Source organism: Pseudorasbora parva, chromosome 4 (assembly GCF_024679245.1).
Source record: "Pseudorasbora parva isolate DD20220531a chromosome 4, ASM2467924v1, whole genome shotgun sequence".
Taxonomy (NCBI): domain Eukaryota; kingdom Metazoa; phylum Chordata; class Actinopteri; order Cypriniformes; family Gobionidae; genus Pseudorasbora; species Pseudorasbora parva.
This window is the reverse complement of record NC_090175.1, coordinates 28,967,598-28,988,426: the sequence shown is the minus strand read 5'-3', so window position 1 is coordinate 28,988,426 and position 20,829 is coordinate 28,967,598. Positions and strand designations below refer to the sequence as shown.

Sequence of the window (20,829 nt, the reverse complement as noted above, 5' to 3'; positions counted from 1 at the left end):
AGTCCAGCTGGAAGAACATCCACCTGAAGTTCAAACATGAAGTGAAGAGCCTCTGTCAGCAGCAAGTCCACAAAAGCAGAGAGAATCCAGGCTCCAAAAAGGAAGGACTAAACATCATGGACAAAAATATTACAATGTTTTAGGTGTACAGTTTCAGCTGGTTTCATTAAAAAATTACAAAAAATTATAACGTTTTGTTTATAGTATTTGAATAATGTACAGTTCTTAATGCCTCCAAAAATGATTCAACTGTTTGCCAGATAAGATGCAAGTGCTCCAAGTTTCTGTTTAACCTTTATGCACTTTATCTTGAACTGGTAGGTTTATTTAGTACTTTACTGTTCAGTACTATATGTTTGAGTGTTTATCAAATTTATCCTGAAATTATATTATAAGTGGAGCTGTTGATTAAATGCTTTAATTTGGTGATTATGAAAAAAATAATCATTAAAAAATAATAACACAATGTACAAGCCCAGAAGTGTCATCTCACATTCCATGCAGTAGAGACAAGAACATGATGCAGAGCAATGAATGACTGTGTTGATGAAGCCTATTAGGGATGCACCGATACCATTTTTACAGCCGATACCGATCCAATACCAGTGCAGTTTTGTTTAAAAATGCAATGTAGAATTTCTATACCTGTATGTTGAGCTCCAAAAGATGACTTTTGACACCTTGCACAAGGAGGGCAAGACACAAAAGAGGCTGTTTTTTCACAGAGCTCTGTATCCAAGCACATTAATGGAGAGGCAAAGGGAAGGAAAAGATGTGGTAGAAAAAAAGTTTACAAGCAATAGGGATAACCGCACCCTTGAGAGGATTCTGAAACAAAACACATTAAAAAAAAGTGGGGAGATTCACAAAGAGTGGACTGCAGCTGGAGTTAGTGCTTCAAGAACCTCTTTGCACAGACGTATGCAAGACATGGGTTTCAGCTAGGGGTGTAGCGATTCGTTTTAACAACGATTCGATTCGTATCACGATTTGTGGTTGTCGATACAATTCAAGGGCGATATTGGTTCATTTAGAACGATACGTTCCGAAACGATTCAATGACTTGAAATCGATTCAGTAACATTTTAGCCAAAAAATGTAATCAGTGTGACTGAAATCAATACTTTCAGGTAAAGATTACTAGATTCCTGTTGTTTCTTTTAAGGGAGCCAGGTATCAATTAATTATGGATATAAACAAACAAGTAAACAATTAATGGCAAATGTGTTCACATTTTATTTGAATAAAGTGCAACCAACAGTTTAGGTTGAATTAACAGTAGGTTTACCTGCTACTTTTGCTGTTGTTTTTCAACATAAAAACAATACAAAAATATAACATTAATATCCAAAATAAAGTGCAACAAACATTTCTTCAGGTTGAACGAGCAGTGGCTAAACCTGCTAGTACTACAAACAGCGAGCAACTTATTAAGAACATCTCCGTCTTTACTAAAGCCAAAGTGTTTCCATACACTGGACAGCAATGGTGGCTTGATAATTTTTCGCTTGTTGGCTTCTGCTCTGTCATCCGCTGTCATGAAAAATCCTTTCTGTGCTATGTTTTTTTTTTTTTTTGCACTGCTGCTGGCTCGTGCAGCTGATGTCACATATAGGCATATAGACTGAGTAACGTTTAATGCCTTTATCATTAAAAGTGTTAAGAAAAACATCCATATAAAGTCTGACGTGCTTAAATCAAATGCGTTTTTTTCCCATTATCGATACAATCGATTGATTACCTTTTAAAACAATATTAGATCGATATATGTCATCCGGAAGCCCAACTTGCTGAGCACAGATCGATGTAGTTGGATCATAGCAATATAAATCGATACATCGATGTAGTAGATTAATCGTTACACCCCTAGTTTCAGCACTTTGGGATTGTTTTTAACTATGAAAAGGGCTTTACAAATAAAATATATTATTATTATTATTATTATTAGTTTCAGCTGTAGCATTCCTTGTGTCAAGCTACTCTTGAACAACAAACAGCGTCAGAAGCGCCTCGCCTGGGCTAATGACAAAAAGGACTGAACTGCTTGAGGTCCAGTGTAGTTTCCACAGTCAGTGATGGTTTGGAGTGCCATGTCATCTGCTGGTGTTGGTCCACTGTGTTTTCTGAGGTCCAATGACCTCAGACCTTCTGAGCACTTCATGCTTTCTGCTGCTGACCAACTTTATGGACATGCAAATTTCATTTTCCAACAGGACTTGGCACCTGCACACAGTGCCAAAGCAACCAGTACTTGGTTTAAGGACCATGGTATCCCTGTTCTTAATTTGCCAGCAAACTCGCCTAATCTTAAAAGAAGATCTATGGGATATTGTGAAGAGGAAAATGCGATATGCCAGACCCAACCATGCAGAAGAGCTGAAGGCCACTATCAGAGTAACCTGGGCTCTCATAACACCTGAGCAATGCCACAGACTGATCGACTCCATGCCACGCAGCATTGCTGCAGTAATTCAGGAAAAAGAGCCCCAACTAAGTATTGAGTGCTGTACATGCTCATACTTTTCATGTTCATACTTTTCAGTTGGCCAAGATTTTAAAAATCCTTTCTTTGTATTGGTCTTAAGTAATGTTCGGGATATATTTGGGATTTCCCTTGAAATTTAAAAGAAATAAACATATGAAATATATCAAATGTTGTGTGTAATGAATGTATATAATATACAAGTTTCACTTTTTGAATGGAATTAGTGAAATAAATAAACTTTTTGATGATATTCTAATTTAATGACCAGCACCTGTATAAGTCGTTATTTAGGTGCGTTTTTTTTTTTTTTTTGTGTGCACAAAAACTATTCTCATCGCTTTATAAAATTATTGTAGAACCACTGTAGTGAGATGGGCTTTGTAACAACGTCTTTAGTGTCTTTTATGGGTTTTGAAAGAGGAAACGTCATTGTTGCCAATGTAGGGCTTTCTAAACAACCAGATTTCAACAAAAATATCCGAAGATGAACAAAGGTCTTACGGGTCTGGAACGTGACAAATTTATGACAAAATGTTCATTTTGGGGTGAATTAACCCTTTAAATCTGGTAAAATGTTACAGTGTTGTAAAAAACAAGTACATATATTTATAGAAACAGGGCCTATATACTAAGAAATTAAAAGACATTTATTTTAAATGTATATCGCAGCTTTTTAATGACGCAGCAACATATTATAGATAGGGCAGAACAAGGAAGGCTATTAATTTATAATATATAGATCAGTGGTCGTGATCTAACAGACACCTGGTAGAAAGTAACACGATTTAGAAACGGCAATAAACTCCAGCCAGATAAAGTAATTTTATTCGAAACCATAGAGCATCATCTACAGCATAATAACAGGAACATTGAATCATCTTGGAGAGTTGCATCGTATTGACTGGCATAACCTAATGCGAAAAGCAGTTTGAAAACTGAATGGAGAATGACTGACAGCCGCAGCGGAGAGAATTTATTGACTTAAATATTCATCTGTACCTCACATTAAACTATGGAATGGCTTTAGAACACATATAAAATAGTGCACGAAGCGCTGATAAGGCTTTATAATGTTGTTGTGCCTTTTGTGGGGCACTGGGGCTTAACAATAAGAATATTATACACACAGTATTGGATTAGGAACGGTCCATACCAATCGGCACATCCCTAACTAGAATGCAGTTAAAATGAATGAAATGGGGTAAAAAATGACCATGTAAATGGGTTTTGACTTATATCTATATCATTATATAGTTTAGCAATATCATGACTTTCAGAATTAATCAGTACATCATGTAGTAGTTAAAGAAAGGGTCAACAAGAGTATTCCTCTAAAAGTTCAAGTTTGAAAAAAAAGCATTTTGAGACTTTCTGAAAACAACTTTGCACTTTCCAAATCCTTCTTCTTTTGCAATGTAATATAAGCAGGAAAAAAAGACAAAGGTGCTATCTGTTAAAGTGAGACTCAAAGGTTTACTTCAGCGATTAGCATATGGCTTTGTATCAGTAGAAACCCTGGAGTATATTCGAATGATCGTGCTTCCCCCCCTCATATCCCCCTGAGACAATTGATTTATGCATTTTATTTCTGGAAAAATTCCTCCGATGACGCAAATATCGTCAATTTGCGTCATCTGAGGAATTTTGGGCCAGAGGCTAAAGACTACAGCCAGCAGAGGGAGCCATTTCCCACTCACAGCAGAACTCAGCTCGGGCAGCCGCGGGCATTCATGTAAGCAGATCGGTGCGAAACAAAGTGAGTTTCAACTTCTCAAATTAATTCCTATGAAAGTTAAGCTTCCAAAGGCATGAACTGAAAACGTGCCAGACTGAACCGGCGCTGTGAACGACTGCCGCGGGCGCGGACGCGTTTACCTCAGCTTTCATCACCAGAGCTCATTCAGCTCATTTATCACGATGAATGTAATCTGACTCCTGCTGTGTTTGTGCCATGACACTCCCTCAGCGGCTAAATTACATTATATATTGAACAGACACGTTTAGTTTTTATTTGTAGTGTCTGTTCTCTAACTGAACTGATTTTAATTAAGATGAACGCACGCGGTGGGAAAGTGATCCAGTAAACCAGTTACGGTGACCTTGGGAGTGGCCTCGTAGGGCAGCGAAGAATTCTGGGAATTTCTTTCATCCCCATGACACAAAAATGCATTTTCTGTCTTTTCTCAGTCTAGAAAGCACCAAATTCAAAAATAATTTCTACTACATTAATGACCCAGTATAAATACAGATTCATCTTCCCAGCGCTGAAGTACTCCTTTAAGGAATACATTTTTTTTAGGTCCAAGCCTCAACTCGTTTCACTAATACTATCCCAACAACTGTTCTTGAGCACTATTAATTTATATTACACATTTAAACGCACAGTGTACACTACAATCTCTGTGATCACGGTGTCCCATCAGTATTGGAATAATTTATAAAATATTTTTAGTACACTATACATTACAATGTGACTGTTTATTATCACCATTCGCTGTTTCCTTTGGGCATCTGATAGAGCGTTTGGACCAGGAAGCAGAGAAACGTGACATCAGACTTGACAAGCAGATTTTCAACACCTGAGACTTACAGCAAATTTGCGGCTGCCAAACCTCCTCTCAAATATGCGGAAATTGTAGATAAGCAAACTGCTGCAGAAAGTATCTTTCAGGTCCAGGCAGATGAGCCGTCCACTCAACAGCCTCCAGAACTACATGAGAGACATGGACAACACACACAATATTAGAAATCTCTGAAAATATGTGATTGGTTAAAAATATTTATAGATAATCACAATCCAATAAAATGTATCGAGCCGATGTGAACATTGATAGCAACATAAAATGAAAGGAACTAGGGCAAGAGAATTATTAATAATGCTCTTTTATGACCAATATTAAACTATTTTACCAGTATGAAAGATATTTTTACATATCTTATAACCAATGTGCAGAACTATTTTTTTTCTTTCATTATACTACAACAAGAAAGCATTATACGCATTACCAATATTTAATTATTAATAGTAAATACATTAATAATTAAAGCTGCAAGCAGCATTTAGCGGGGTTCAAGCCTTTAAGGCCTTTAAAGTACATAGGCATTAAAGACATTAAGTTTTATTTAGCAAGATTTTAAACACTGAAATAATAGAAGGAAAAGTCCATTCACAAGCAATATAGGCAATTTACCATAGGAAATGCATGGTTTTTAAAGCTTTTTAACAGTTATAGCGCCACCTATAGTCCGATCTCTTTAAAACTTTGCATGCTTCATCAGCATGTCATGCCACATATACCCAACAATTTTCGTGAATTTTTGAGCTTCCCTTTTTGGTTAGCGCCAACTAGTGGCCGATTTCTTTCAAAATTCTTACAGAGCTCTAGGACCATGAGTCAAACATGCCCACCGAGTTTCGTTCCGATCGACCTCCGTTAACCCCATCTAATAGGTGCTCAAAATTCATTGGCTGATGGCGGCCATGTTTTTTGAGATACACCAATGTCCTCATAGACTTATATAGTAACTTGGGCCAAGACACTGCATACCAATTTTCAGGTCAATCGGACTAGCGGTCGTTGTTTTTTTCACATTATAGCGCCACCAACTGGTCAAACGTCGCGATTTTTTTATCGAGACCAAAAAATGAGCCCATACACATGTGTACCAAGTTTGGTGAAGATATCTCATTTCCTTCTTAAGTTATAGCCTTTTTAGTAAAATAGGCTCCTCCCACAACATTCTTTTTCCACCCCTTAGCAACCGTAAATCGAAATTTCTACTTTTCTCAATGAATATTGATATTCAGACTACAGAGAACATTTTGGCACTGGTTTGCTTCCGATTGGGCAAAAAACCAGGGACTAGTTCGCAAAAGTAGGTATTTAAAGCATTTGACGCCTTTTGCATGAAAGGTTTATAAGCACTGAATGAATTTGAGAGATATCAGGTGAAATGAAGTGATAAACTGACAAAATGTGATTTTTAAATGTTATAATGGTGACTTTACAAAGTCTAAATATGAATTATAGAACAAAATGACTAATTTAACCAGTAGGGTGGCAGCAGAGAAACATTCATTGGCTCAGTTTCATTTACCATGATTCTATTATGATTTACCATAGTTTACCACAATTTACCACATTCTAGTATGATTAACCATGATTATTTTGTGATTTACTATAGTTTACCACAATCTCGTATGATTTACCATGATTTTATTGTGATTTACCATAGTTTACCATGTTGTATTATGATTTACCATGATTCTAGCATATTTTACCATGATTTACCATGTTCTAGCATGGTTTACCATGATTTACCACGTTCTAGAATGATGTACTATGATTCTATTGTGATTTACCATAGTTTACCATGATTTACCACGTTCTAGAATGATGTACCATGATTCTATTGTGATTTACTATAGTTTACCATGATTTACCACATTGTATTATGATTTACCATGATTCTAGCATATATTACCATGATTTACCACGTTCTAGCATGGTTTACCATGATTTACCACGTTCTAGAATGATGTACCATGATTCTATTGTGATTTACCATAGTTTACCATGATTTACCATGATTTTATTGTGATTTACCATAGTTTACCATGGTGTATTATGATTTACCATGATTCTAGCATATTTTACCATGATTTACCATGTTCTAGCATGGTTTAACGTGATTTACCATAGTTTACCATGATTTACCACGTTGTATTATGATTTACCATGATTCTAGCATATATTACCATGATTTACCATGTTTTATTATGATTTACCATGATTCTAGCATATATTACCATGATTTACCACATTCTAGAATGATTTACCATGATTCTATTGTGATTTACCATAGTTTACCATGATTTACCACGTTGTATTATGATTTACCATGATTCTAGAATATATTACCATGATTTACCACATTCTAGAATGATTTACCATGATTCTATTGTGATTTACCATAGTTTACCATGATTTACCACGTTCTAGAATGATTTACCATGATTCTAGCATATATTACTATGATTTACCACGTTCTAGTATGATTTACCATGATTCTAGCATATATTACCATGATTTACCACGTTCTAGTATGATTTACCATGATTCTAGCATGGTTTACCATAGTTTAACATGATTTACCATGTTCTGGCATGGTTTACCATGATTTACCACGTTCTAGTATGATTTACTATGATTCTATAGTGATTTACCATAGTTTACCATGATTTACCACAATTTACCACATTGTAGTATGATTTACCATGATTCTATTGTGATTTACCACGTTCTAGTATGAACAAATTAATTGGTCAACATTGTCAAAATGTCATTTGCAATGTAGTTATAATGATTTTCTAAACTGGCTTACTGACCAGAATGAACCAATGAGTGGTCTTCTGCTGCCCTCTGGTGGCCATTTATTATAGCAATTTTTGGGAACACACCATTTAAAGCAATGGTACCTCATCACATTTCTCACTTTTATAGAGGCATATATTGCCCGATCTCCATGAAATTTTTCATGCTTCTTTAGAGTAATATTCTGCACGTGCCCACCTATTTTTGTGAAGTTTGTAGTTTTCATTCAGGATTAATAGGTTTTTGAGCATGCTTTGCCAGGCCCCCTCTTTTTAAATGACCCTGTTATAGTCATCCAAATTCAAAAGTTCAACTTTTTTTCAATGAATATTTATCTAGAGTGTCTAGAGAATTGTACTAGATTGGTTTGGTTCCGATCGGGGAAAAAACCAGGGACTAGTTTGCAAAAGTATGTTTTTAACATAGTTGCAAATATTTAATTAATGATATGATTGACAGCAATAGTTCTAGAGGCAAAGTTGTTCAACATGAGGAGATCTATCAGGTGATATGCATATTTTGTGGATGGGTGCCACACCACGTGATTACAGAGCCATAAAACTCGTTAGCGCCAACTAGTGGCCGATTTCTTTCAAAATTCTTACAGACCTCTAAGGCCATGAGTCAAACATGCCAATCAAGTTTTGTTCCGATCAGCCTTCGTTACCCTTGTCTTATAGGTGCTCAAATTTCATTGGCCGATAGCGGCCATATTTTTTGAGATACGCCAATGTCCTCATAGACATACATGGTACCTTGGGCCAAGACACTGCATACCAATTTTCAGGTCAATCGGACTAGCGGTCGTGTGGTTATAGCTATTTTCATGTTTTTTTCACATTATAGCGCCACCAACTGGTCAATCGTCGCGATTTTTTTATCGAGACCAAAAAATGATCCCATACATATGTGATCCAAGTTTGGTGAAGATATCTCATTTCATTTTTGAGTTATAGTTTTTTTAGTAAAATAGGCTCCGCCCTGAGCGTCCATTTTGAATTCACTTATCTTTTGTGAATCGAAATTTCAACTTTTTCTCAATGAATATTAATATTGAGACTACAGACAACATTTTGGCACTAGTTTGGTTCCGATCGGTCAAAAAACCAGGGACTAGTTCGCAAAAGTAGGTTTTCAACAAAATTCAAAATGGCGGAAAATTTTTAATGACGGAAATGAAATCGGAGATATACGTTTTGTTCGTCATGGTCTCAGCTTTCCAATGATATAAGACACTTGACCCTTAGGAGCAACGGTTTAGGAGTTATGAGCCATTTCGCGCAATTGATTGCTATAGCGCCACCTATTGGCCAATCTGGCTCATAATTTGATAACCTTTCCTCGATTTTTGTACTACCTATTGACAAAGTTTCAAGTCTCTAGCCCTTACAGTTTGGTCTGCACAATGCGTTTTTCGGCTGAATAATAATAATAATAATAATAATAATTAAAGCTGCGAGCAGCATTTAGCGGGGTTCAAGCCATTTAAGGTCTTTAAGCATTTGACACCTTTTGCATGAAAGGCTTTTAAGCACTGAATGAATTTGAGAGATATCAGGTGAAATGAAGTGATAAAATGACAAAATGTGATTTGAAATATTATAATAGTGACTTTATAAAGTCTAAATATGAATTGATCAGGCGAGTGCAGAGAATCATACTGCTGTGGTTTGGTTCCGATCAGGCAAAAAACCTAGGACTAGTTTGCAAAACGAGGTTTTTAACATAATTGTGAATATTTAAATAAAGATTTGATTGACAGTATTGGTTATAGAGGCAAAGTTGTTCAGTATGAGAAGATCTATCATAATATATGCATATTATGTGGCTGTTTTAACCCCACCTGATTACAGAGATGGAAAATACCATTTACAGGCAATTCACCTCAGGGAATACATGGTTTTCAAAGCTTTTTAACACTTATAGCGCCCCCTATACTCTGATCTCCATAAAACTTTGCGTGTGTCTTCAACATGTTATGCCACATATACCCAACAAGTTTCGTGAAGTTTTGAGTTTCCTCTTAGGATTTATAGGCTTTTGAGTGTATTTTGCCACGCCTCTTTTCTAAATGGCCTTGTTATAGCCACCCAAATGCAAAAAATCAACTTTTTTTTGATAATTATTGATCTAGAGAGTCCAGAGAATTGTCCTAGACTGGTTTGATTCTGATTGCGCAAAAAACCAGGGACTAGTTCGCAAAAGTAGGTTTTTAACATTATTGCAAATATTTATTTAAAGATTTGATTGACAGAAATGGTTCCAGAGGCAAAGTTGTTCAACATGAGGAGATCTATCATATGATATGCATATTTTGCCGATGTGTGCAACACCACGTGATTGCAGAGCCATAAAACTCGTTAGCGCCAACTAGTGGCGGATTTTTTTCAAAATTCTTACAGACCTCTAGGACCATGAGTCAAACATGCCTACTGAGTTTCGTTCCGATCGACCTCCGTTAACCCTGTCTAATAGGTGCTCAAATTTCACTGGCCCATGGCGGCCATGTTTTTTGAGATATGCCAATGTTCTCATAGACAGACATGGTACCTTGGGCCAAGACACTGCATACCAATTTTCAGGTCAATCGGACTAGCGGTCGCGTGGTTATAGCCCTTTTTGTGTTTTTTCCACATTATAGCGCCACCAAGTGGTCAATCTTCAAATTTTTTTTATCCTGACCTCAAAATAAGCCCATACACATGTGTACCAAGTTTGGTGAAGATATCTCATTTCCTTCTTGAGTTATAGCCTCTTTAGTAAAAAAGGCTCCGCCTTAAATGTACATTTCCACGCCCCTTTTCGTCCATGAGTCAAAATTTCAACTTTTTTTTGATAATTATTGATATTCAGACTAGACAGAACATTTTGGCACTGGTTTGGTTCCGATATGTCAAAAAACCAGGGACTAGTTCGCAAAAGTAGGTTTTTGACAAAATTCAAAATGGCGAAAAAAATTTCATGACGGAAATGAAATCGGAGATATACGTTTTGTTCGCCAAGGTCTCAGCTTTCCAATGATATAAGACACTTGAGTGTGGACCAAACAGTTTAGGAGTTATGAGCCCTTTCGCGCAATTGATTGCTATAGCGCCACCTATGGGCCAATCTGGCTCATAATTTGATAACCTCTCCTCGATTTTTGGACTACCTATTGACAAAGTTTGAAGTCTCTAGCCCTTACGGTTTGGTCTGCACGATGAGTTTTACGGCAGAATAATAATAATAATAATAATAATTAAAGCTGCAAGCAGCATTTAAGCGGGGTTCAAGCCTTTAAGGCCTTTTAAGCACATAGGCATTAAAGACACTAAGTTTTATTTAGCAAGGTTTTAAACACTAAAATAATAGATGGAAAAGTCCATTTACAGCCAATATAGGCAATTTACCATAGGAAATGCATGGTTTTTATAGCTTTTTCACAGTTATAGCGCCACCTATAGTCCGATCTCTTTAAAACATTGCATGCTTCATCAGCATGTCATGCCACATATACCCAACGATTTTTGTGAAGTTTTGAGTTTCCCCTTAGGATTTATAGGCATTTGAGTGTATTTTGCCACTCCTCTTTTTTAAATGGCCCTGTTATAGCCATCCAAATGCAAAAGTTCAACTTTTTTTTGATAGTTATTGATCTAAAGAGTCCAGACAACTGTCCTAGACTTGTTTGGTTCTGATCGGGCAAAAAACCAGGGTCAAGTTCACAAAAGTAGGTTTTTAACATAATTACGAATATTTAATTAACCATTTGATTGACAGCAATGGCCCATGAGGCAAAGTTGTTCAACATGAGGAGATCTATCATATGATATGCATATTTTGCAGATGTATGCAACACCACGTGATTACAGAGCCATAAACATAATAGGTGCTCAAATTTCATTGGCCTATGGCGGCCATGTTTTTTGAGATACACCAATGTCCTCATAGACATACATGGTACCTTGGGCCACGACACCGCATACCAATTTTCAAGTCAATCGGACTAGCGGTCGTGTGGTTATAGCCGTTTTTGTGTTTTTTTCATGTTATAGCGCCACCAAGTGGCCAACTGTCGCGATATTTTTATCGTGACCAAATATTGAGCCCACACACATGTGTACCAAGTTTGGTGAAGATATCTAATTTCCTTCTTGAGTTATAGCCTTTTTAGTAAAATAGGCTCCGCCCTGAACGTCCATTTTGAAGCCCCTTAGCAAAAATGAATCAAAATTTCAACTTTTTTTTGATAATTATTGATATTCAGACTAGACAGAACATTTTGACACTGGTTTGGTTCCGATATGTCAAAAAACCAGGGACTAGTTTGCAAAAGTAGGTTTTTGACAAAATTCAAAATGGCGGAAAAATTTTCATGACGGAAATGAAATCGGAGATATACGTTTTGTTCGCTAAGGACTCAGCTTTCCAATGATATAAGACACTTGAGTGTGGACCAAACGGTTTAGGAGTTATGAGCCCTTTCTCGCAATTGATTGCTATAGCGCCACCTATAGGCCAATCTGGCTCATAATTTGATAACCTCTCCTCGATTTTTGGACTACCTTCGGGTAAAGTTTGAAGTCTCTAGCCCTTACGGTTTGGTCTGCACGATGCGTTTTATCGGAGAATAATAATAATAATAATAATTAAAGCTGCAAGCAGCATTTAGCGGGGTTCAAGCCTTTAAGGCCTTTTAAGCACATAGGCATTAAAGACACTAAGTTTTATTTAGCAAGGTTTTAAACACTAAAATAATAGATGGAAAATTCCATTTAAAGCCAATATAGGCAATTTACCACAGGAAATGCATGGTTTTTATAGCTTTTTCACAGTTATAGCGCCACCTATAATCCGATCTCTTTAAAACATTGCATGCTTCATCAGCATGTTATGCCACATGTGCCCAACGATTTTCGTGAAGTTTTGAGTTTCCCCTTAGGATTTATAGGCATTTGAGTGTATTTTGCCACGCCTCTTTTTTAAATGGCCCTGTTATAGCCATCCAAATGCAAAAGTTCAACTTTTTTTTGATAGTTATTGATCTAGATAGTCCAGACAACTGTCCTAGACTTGTTTGGTTCTGATCGGGCAAAAAACCAGGGTCAAGTTCACAAAAGTAGGTTTTTAACATAATTACGAATATTTAATTAACGATTTGATTGACAGCAATGGCCCTAGAGGCAAAGTTGTTCAACATGAAGAGATCTATCATATGATATGAATATTTTGCGGATGTATGCAACACCACGTGATTACAGAGCCATAAACATAATAGGTGCTCAAATTTCATTGGCCTATGGCGGCCATGTTTTTTGAGATACGCCAATGTCCTCATAGACATAGATGGTACCTTGGGCCACGACACCGCATACCAATTTTCAAGTCAATCGGACTAGCGGTCGTGTGGTTATAGCCGTTTTTGTGTTTTTTTCATGTTATAGCGCCACCAAGTGGCCAATTGTCGCGATATTTTTATCGTGACCAAAGACTGAGGCCATACACATGTGTACCAAGTTTGGTGAAGATATCTCATTTCCTTCTTGAGTTATAGCCTTTTTAGTAAAATAGGCTCCGCCCTGAACGTCCATTTTGAAGCCCTTTAGCAAAAATGAATCGAAATTTCAATTTTTTTTGATAACTATTGATAATTAGACAACAGAGAACATTTTGGCACTGGTTTGGTTCCGATCGGTCAAAAAACCAGGGACTAGTTCTCAAAAGTAGATTTTCAACAAAATTCAAAATGGCGGAAAATTTTTCATGACGGAAATAAAATCGGAGATATACGTTTTGTTCGCCAAGGACTCAGCTTTCCAATGATATAAGACACTTGAGTGTGGACCAAACGGTTTAGGAGTTATGAGCCCTTTCTCGCAATTGATTGCTATAGCGCCACCTATAGGCCAATCTGGCTCATAATTTGATAACCTCTCCTCGATTTTTGGACTACCTTCGGGTAAAGTTTCAAGTCTCTAGCCCTTACGGTTTGGTCTGCACGATGCGTTTTATCGGAGAATAATAATAATAATAATAATAATTAAAGCTGCAAGCAGCATTTAGCGGGGTTCAAGCGTTTAAGGCCTTTTAAGCACATAGGCATTAAAGACATTAAGTTTTATTTGGCAAGATTTTAAACACTGAAATAATAGATCGAAAAGTCCATTTACAGCCAATATAGGCAATTTACCATAGGAAATGCATGGTTTTTAAAGCTTTTTAACAGTTATAGCGCCACCTATAGTCCGATCTCTTTAAAACTTTTCATGCTTCATCAGCATGTCATGCCACATATACCCAACAATTTTCGTGAATTTTTGAGCTTCCCTTTTGAGTTAGCGCCAACTAGTGGCCGATTTCTTTCAAAAATCTTACAGACCTCTAGGACCATGAGTCAAACATGCCCACCAAGTTTCGTTCCGATCGGCCTCTGTTAACCTTGTCTAATAGGTGCTCAAATTTCATTGGCCGATGGCGGCCATGTTTTTTGAGATACGCCAATGTCTGCATACCAATTTTCAGGTTAATTGGACTAGCGATCGCGTGGTTATAGCCCTTTTCATGTTTTTTTTCACATTACAGCGCCACCAAGTGGCCAATCGTCGCAATATTTCTATTGTGACCTCAAATTGAGCCCATACACATGTGTACCAAGTTTGGTGAAGATATCTCATTTCCTTCTTGAGTTATAGTCTTTTTAGTAAAATAGGCTCCGCCCTGAACGTCCATTTTGAAGCCAATTAGCAAAAATGAATTGAAATTTCAACTTTTTTTTGATAACTATTGATAAACAGAGACCAGAGAACATTTTGACACTGGTTTGGTTCCGATCGGTCAAAAAACCAGGGACAAGTTTGCAAAAGTAGGTTTTTAACATAATTGTGAATATTTAATTAATGATTTGATTGACAGCAATGGTTCCAGAGGCAAATTTGTTCAGCATGAGGAGATCTATCATATGATATGCATATTTTGTGGATGCGTGAAAAAACACGTGATTTCAGAGCCATAAAACTCGTTAGCGCCAACTAGTGGCCGATTTCTTTCAAAATTCTTACAGACCTCTAGGACCATGAGTCAAACATGCCCATCAAGTTTCGTTCCGATCGGCCTCTGTTAACCCCATCTAATAGGTGCTCAAATTTCATTGGCCGATGGCGGCCATGTTTTTTGAGATACGCCAATGTCCTCATAGACGTACATGGGGCCTTGGACCAAGACGCTGCATACCCATTTTCAGGTCAATCGGACTAGCGGTTGCGTGGTTATAGCCCTTTTCATGTTTTTTTCGCATTATAGCGCCACCAAGTGGCCAATCATCGCGATTTTTTTATCGTGACCTCAAATTGAGCCGATATACATGTGTACCAAGTTTGGTGACGATATCTCATTTCCTTCTCGAGTTATAGCCTTTTTAGTAAAATAGGCTCCGCCCTGAACGTCCATTTTGAAGCCAATTAGCATAAATGAATCGAAATTTCAACTTTTTTTTGATAACTATTGATAAACAGAGACCAGAGAACATTTTGACACTGGTTTGGTTCCGATCGGTCAAAAAACCAGGGACTAGTTTGCAAAAGTAGGTTTTCAATAAAATTCAAAATGGCGGAAAAATTTGCATACTGGAAATAAAATCCGAGATATACGTTTTGTTCGCCAAGGACTCAGCTTTCCAATGATATATGACACTTGAGTGTGGACCAAACGGTTTAGGAGTTATGAGCCTTTTCTCGCAATTGATTGCTATAGCGCCACCTATGGGCCAATTGGGGTCATAGCTTCTCAGGGTCTCCCCAACATGAGTACTACCATCTGACAAAGTTTCAAATTTCCAGCTCTTACGGTTTGGTCTGCACGATGCGTTTTAGCGGAGAATAATAATAATAATAATAATAATAATAATAATAATAATAATTAAAGCTGCAAGCAGCATTTAGCGGGGTTCAAGCATTTAAGGCCTTTAAACAGTTAAGGTCTTTTGTATTTAAGGCCTTTAAGCATTAAATTAATTAAAACTGAGATGAAATGAAGATCTGAGCATTCATTGAGGATTTATTAAGGGCTTTCGGGGACACTTGGTCAAGGCCACATATTGAAATGACCCAATTATAGCCATCCAAATGCAAATGCCAGTCATTTTGGATAATTATTGACCTGTCAGAATGAGCAGATCTAACAAATCATTTGAACATTATACGATAATAGATACAAAAGACCATTTACAACAATTACAGGAAATTTACCATAGCAAACGCATCAAAGCTTTTATAGTTATAGCGCCACCTATAGACCAATCTCCATAAAAGTTTGAATGCTTGTTTAGAGTCACAAGTCACATTTACTTAACTATTTTTGAGAAGATCTAAACATTTATTGAGGAGTTAAAGGTTTAGGTACACTTGGTCAAAGTCACATTTTGATATGACCCTATTATAGCCATCCAAATGCAAAAGTAATTTTTTTGGATAATTATTGAGAATGAGGACATATGTCATGGTAGCTTGCTGTCACGTGACGAATTGGGCGGTGTCTGAGCCCGTCCACCATTTTGGGATCCTACGCTATCGGTTGCCAGGGGCAACATTGTAAGAGCGATACAGAGATCGGAGCAGGAAAGACGGCTTGAGGAATTATCATCACCGCGTTTAAACGGAGAAATGGAGGCCTCTTACAGGGAGAAACTTACTACCAGCGCCAGGCAGAGGTATTTAAGCTGGCTGAGATCAAAAACGTCGACCCATACGAGCTGCCTGTAGCACAATGGAACCGAGACCTAACGTTAGATGCTTTACTACCTTCCTGAAATGTTTCTATACATATATTTTCTGTGCATTCTGAATAATAAATAAATAAATCTCCCCACTATCCTGCAGCAGTCCAGTGCTCGTCCTCTCAGTAAGAGTTTTTTCTCGTACTGATCATATTTAATACCTGTTGAGTTTTGATTTCTAAATGAATTTGACTAATAAAAAGGATCGCTTGTGTGTGCTGGTGCTTTTAGTCCAGCCTTCTTAAGTAGAATAAATGCTCGGTACGTGCCTTAAATTAATGTAACGTTAGAGGAAAATTTGTCAACTATAGGCCTACTTTGAATATTAATTAAGCGTTTTGGGCATAAACATGTAAATTACATACAGTAAAATGATTGATAGTGTAAATGACAGAATAGTGATCAAAATGTTTAATACAAATAAATAAAGGATCGTATTCATCAGGTGTTACACACTTCAGCTTCGCGGTCACGAGTTTAGACGATGACTGACACCCTGTGGTGAATTATAGCATATGTTTATCAGCAGCTGCTTTCTCAGCTCGGCTTGGGTGGATTAAAACTTCATGTTACATTGAGTTTAGAAAATGATGTACTTAGTAATCATCAGAATATCTCTTCTCCAGTCTCTGTCCGAATCCACTAAGGCGAGTACTATCCTCCCAAAATGGCAGAAGGGGGAGGATTCCGTGATCTCTATGGGCGGGGCACTGTGTCGTGACGACATCTCATTCTCAATTGATCTAGAGAGTCAGAATGAGCAGATCTAACAAATGATTTGAACATTATATGATAACAGATGGAAAAGGCCATTTACAGCCAATAAAGGGAATTTACCATAGGAAATGCATGGTTTTAAAGCTTTTTAACAGTATAGCGCCACCTATGGTATGATCTCCATAAAACTTTGCATGCTTCTTCAGCATGTTATGCCACATATACCCAACAATTGTCGTGAAGTTTTGAGTTTTCCCTTAGTATTTATAGGCTTTTGAATGTATTTTGCCAAACCTCTTTTCTAAATGTCCCTGTTATGACCATCCAAATGCAAAAGTTCAACTTTTTTTTCAAAGATGATTGCTCTAGAGAGTCCAGAGAATTGTCCTAGACTGGTTTGGTTCCAATCGGGTAAAAAACCAGGGACTAGTTTGCAAAAGTAGGTTTTTAACATAATTGCAAATATTTAATGAACGATTTGATTGACAGCAATGGCTCTAGAGGAAAAGTTATTTAACATGAGGAGATCTATCAATTGATATGCATATGGTGTGGATATGTCAAACACCACGTGATTACAGAGCCATAAAACTCGTTAGCGCCAACTAGTGGTTGATTTCTTTAAAAATTCTTACAGACCTCTAGGGCCATGAGTCAAACATGCCCATCAAGTTTCGTTCTGATTGGCCTCCATTAACCTTGTCTTATAGGTATCAACTTCATTGGCCGATGGCGGCCATGTTGATTGAGATACGCTGATGTCCTCATATACATACATGGGGCCTTGGACCAAGATACTGCATACCAATTTTCAAGTCAATCAGACTAACAGTCAGGTGGTTATAGCCGTTTTTATGTTTTTTTAACATTATAGCGCCATCTAGAGCCCAATCATCGCGATTTTTTTATCGTGACCAAAGATTGAGCCCATACATAAGTGCACCAAGTTTGGTGATGATATCTCATTTCTTTCTTGAGTTATAGCCTTATTAATAAAATAGGCTCAGCCTTGAACGTCCATTTTGATGCCCCTTAGCAAAATTGAATCAAAGTTTCAACTTTTTTTCAATGATTATTGATAATCTGACTCCAGAGAATATTTCTGCACTGGTTTGGTTCCAATCGGTCAAAAAACCAGGGACCAGTTTGCAAAAGTAGGTTTTTCAAAAAACTCAAAATATCTCAAAATTGGCGCCTGAAGAGCGAGCCAATCCGAGGCATGCGTCTGGTCCGTCTCGAGCCAAGGATTCCAACGATATAAGGCACTTGAGGCTACGGCCAACGGTCTAGGAGTTATGAGCAGTTTTGCGCAATTGATCGCTATAGCGCCACCTATGGGCCAATCTGGCTCATAATTTGATAACCTCTCCTCGATGTTTGTACTACCTATTGGCCAAGTTTCAAGTCTCTAGCCCTTACGGTTTGGTCTGCACGATGCGTTTTACGGCAGAATAATAAACCGGCACAAATACAATAGGTTTTCAAGCACTTCGTGCTTGAACCCCTAATAACAGAGGCGTAAAAGGGCCTAAAAAGGCTTATAAAAAAAAAACTATAGGGTCTCAGCGCCTGATTTTTGAGCTGCTGGTTACAAAAACTTTATCAAGCGTTTTGACATGGCCGGCAGAGAGGAACACGGTAGATTTTTGCGTTTTCAGCTCATTTATCATGGAAATGATTTTTATTTTTTATTTAAATTTTTTCCCTTTTAAACTGTAATACCTCTACCGACGGCCCGATCTCCATAAAAGTTTGCACGCTGCTTTACAATAATAGGGTGCACATGCTCAGCTAATTTGGTGAAGTTCTGCGCAGAACAGACATTTTTTAGTCATTTAAATGTCATTTTGCATAGGATAATGTAGTTGACCTTTCTAACAGTTAAAGCGCCACCAAGAGGCCAGTTGCCACGTCCTTTTTCGGGTGACCACATAATGAGCTCTTACATAGTTGTGCTGAGTTTGGTGAAAATATCTCGTTCCGTTGACGAGCTATAGCCAATTAAGTCGAAAGGGGCTCCTCCCACCTCAAACTTGGCGGCCCTTAGGAACCCTGAACCCAAATTTCCCCTTTTTTTCAATGATTATTGACATTCAGACTCCAGAGAATCTGCCTGCACTGGTTTGGTCCCGGTTTGGCCAAAAACCAGGGACTAGTTCGCAAAAGTAGGTTTTTGGAAAAAGCCAAAATAGCCGGACATTTTCCCAGGTCACGAGCCAATCCGAGGCATGCGTCTGGTCCGTCTCGAGCCAAGGATTCCAACGATATAAGGCACTTGAGGCTACGGCCAACGGTCTAGGAGTTATGAGCAGTTTTGCGCAATTGATCGCTATAGCGCCACCTATGGGCCAATCTGGCTCATAATTTGATAACCTCTCCTCGATGTTTGTACTACCTATTGGCCAAGTTTCAAGTCTCTAGCCCTTACGGTTTGGTCTGCACGATGCGTTTTACGGCAGAATAATAAACCGGCACAAATACAATAGGTTTTCAAGCACTTCGTGCTTGAACCCCTAATAACAGAGGCGTAAAAGGGCCTAAAAAGGCTTATAAAAAAAAAACTATAGGGTCTCAGCGCCTGATTTTTGAGCTGCTGGTTACAAAAACTTTATCAAGCGTTTTGACATGGCCGGCAGAGAGGAACACGGTAGATTTTTGCGTTTTCAGCTCATTTATCATGGAAATGATTTTTATTTTTTATTTAAATTTTTTCCCTTTTAAACTGTAATACCTCTACCGACGGCCCGATCTCCATAAAAGTTTGCACGCTGCTTTACAATAATAGGGTGCACATGCTCAGCTAATTTGGTGAAGTTCTGCGCAGAACAGACATTTTTTAGTCATTTAAATGTCATTTTGCATAGGATAATGTAGTTGACCTTTCTAACAGTTAAAGCGCCACCAAGAGGCCAGTTGCCACGTCCTTTTTCGGGTGACCACATAATGAGCTCTTACATAGTTGTGCTGAGTTTGGTGAAAATATCTCGTTCCGTTGACGAGCTATAGCCAATTAAGTCGAAAGGGGCTCCTCCCACCTCAAACTTGGCGGCCCTTAGGAACCCTGAACCCAAATTTCCCCTTTTTTTCAATGATTATTGACATTCAGACTCCAGAGAATCTGCCTGCACTGGTTTGGTCCCGGTTTGGCCAAAAACCAGGGACTAGTTCGCAAAAGTAGGTTTTTGGAAAAAGCCAAAATAGCCGGACATTTTCCCAGGTCACGAGCCAATCCGAGGCATGCGTCTGGTCCGTCTCGAGCCAAGGATTCCAACGATATAAGGCACTTGAGGCTACGGCCAACGGTCTAGGAGTTATGAGCAGTTTTGCGCAATTGATCGCTATAGCGCCACCTATGGGCCAATCTGGCTCATAATTTGATAACCTCTCCTCGATGTTTGTACTACCTATTGGCCAAGTTTCAAGTCTCTAGCCCTTACGGTTTGGTCTGCACGATGCGTTTTACGGCAGAATAATAAACCGGCACAAATACAATAGGTTTTCAA

The 20,829-nt window shown here is 37.9% G+C and overlaps 1 protein-coding gene across 2 annotated transcripts in view; it reads right to left on the bottom strand.

Annotated features, from left to right (window-relative positions):
- ubac2 (UBA domain containing 2) overlaps positions 1-20,829 on the bottom strand; it is a 56,648-nt gene that overhangs the window by 18,500 nt on the left and 17,319 nt on the right. For both annotated transcript variants that reach the window (XM_067441503.1, XM_067441502.1), the window contains exons 3-4: positions 5,076-5,195; positions 1-107 (exon numbers count right to left, since the gene is read on the bottom strand). In XM_067441503.1, the coding sequence (XP_067297604.1) occupies positions 1-107; positions 5,076-5,195 (227 nt within the window). The remainder of the gene's footprint in view (positions 108-5,075; positions 5,196-20,829) is intronic.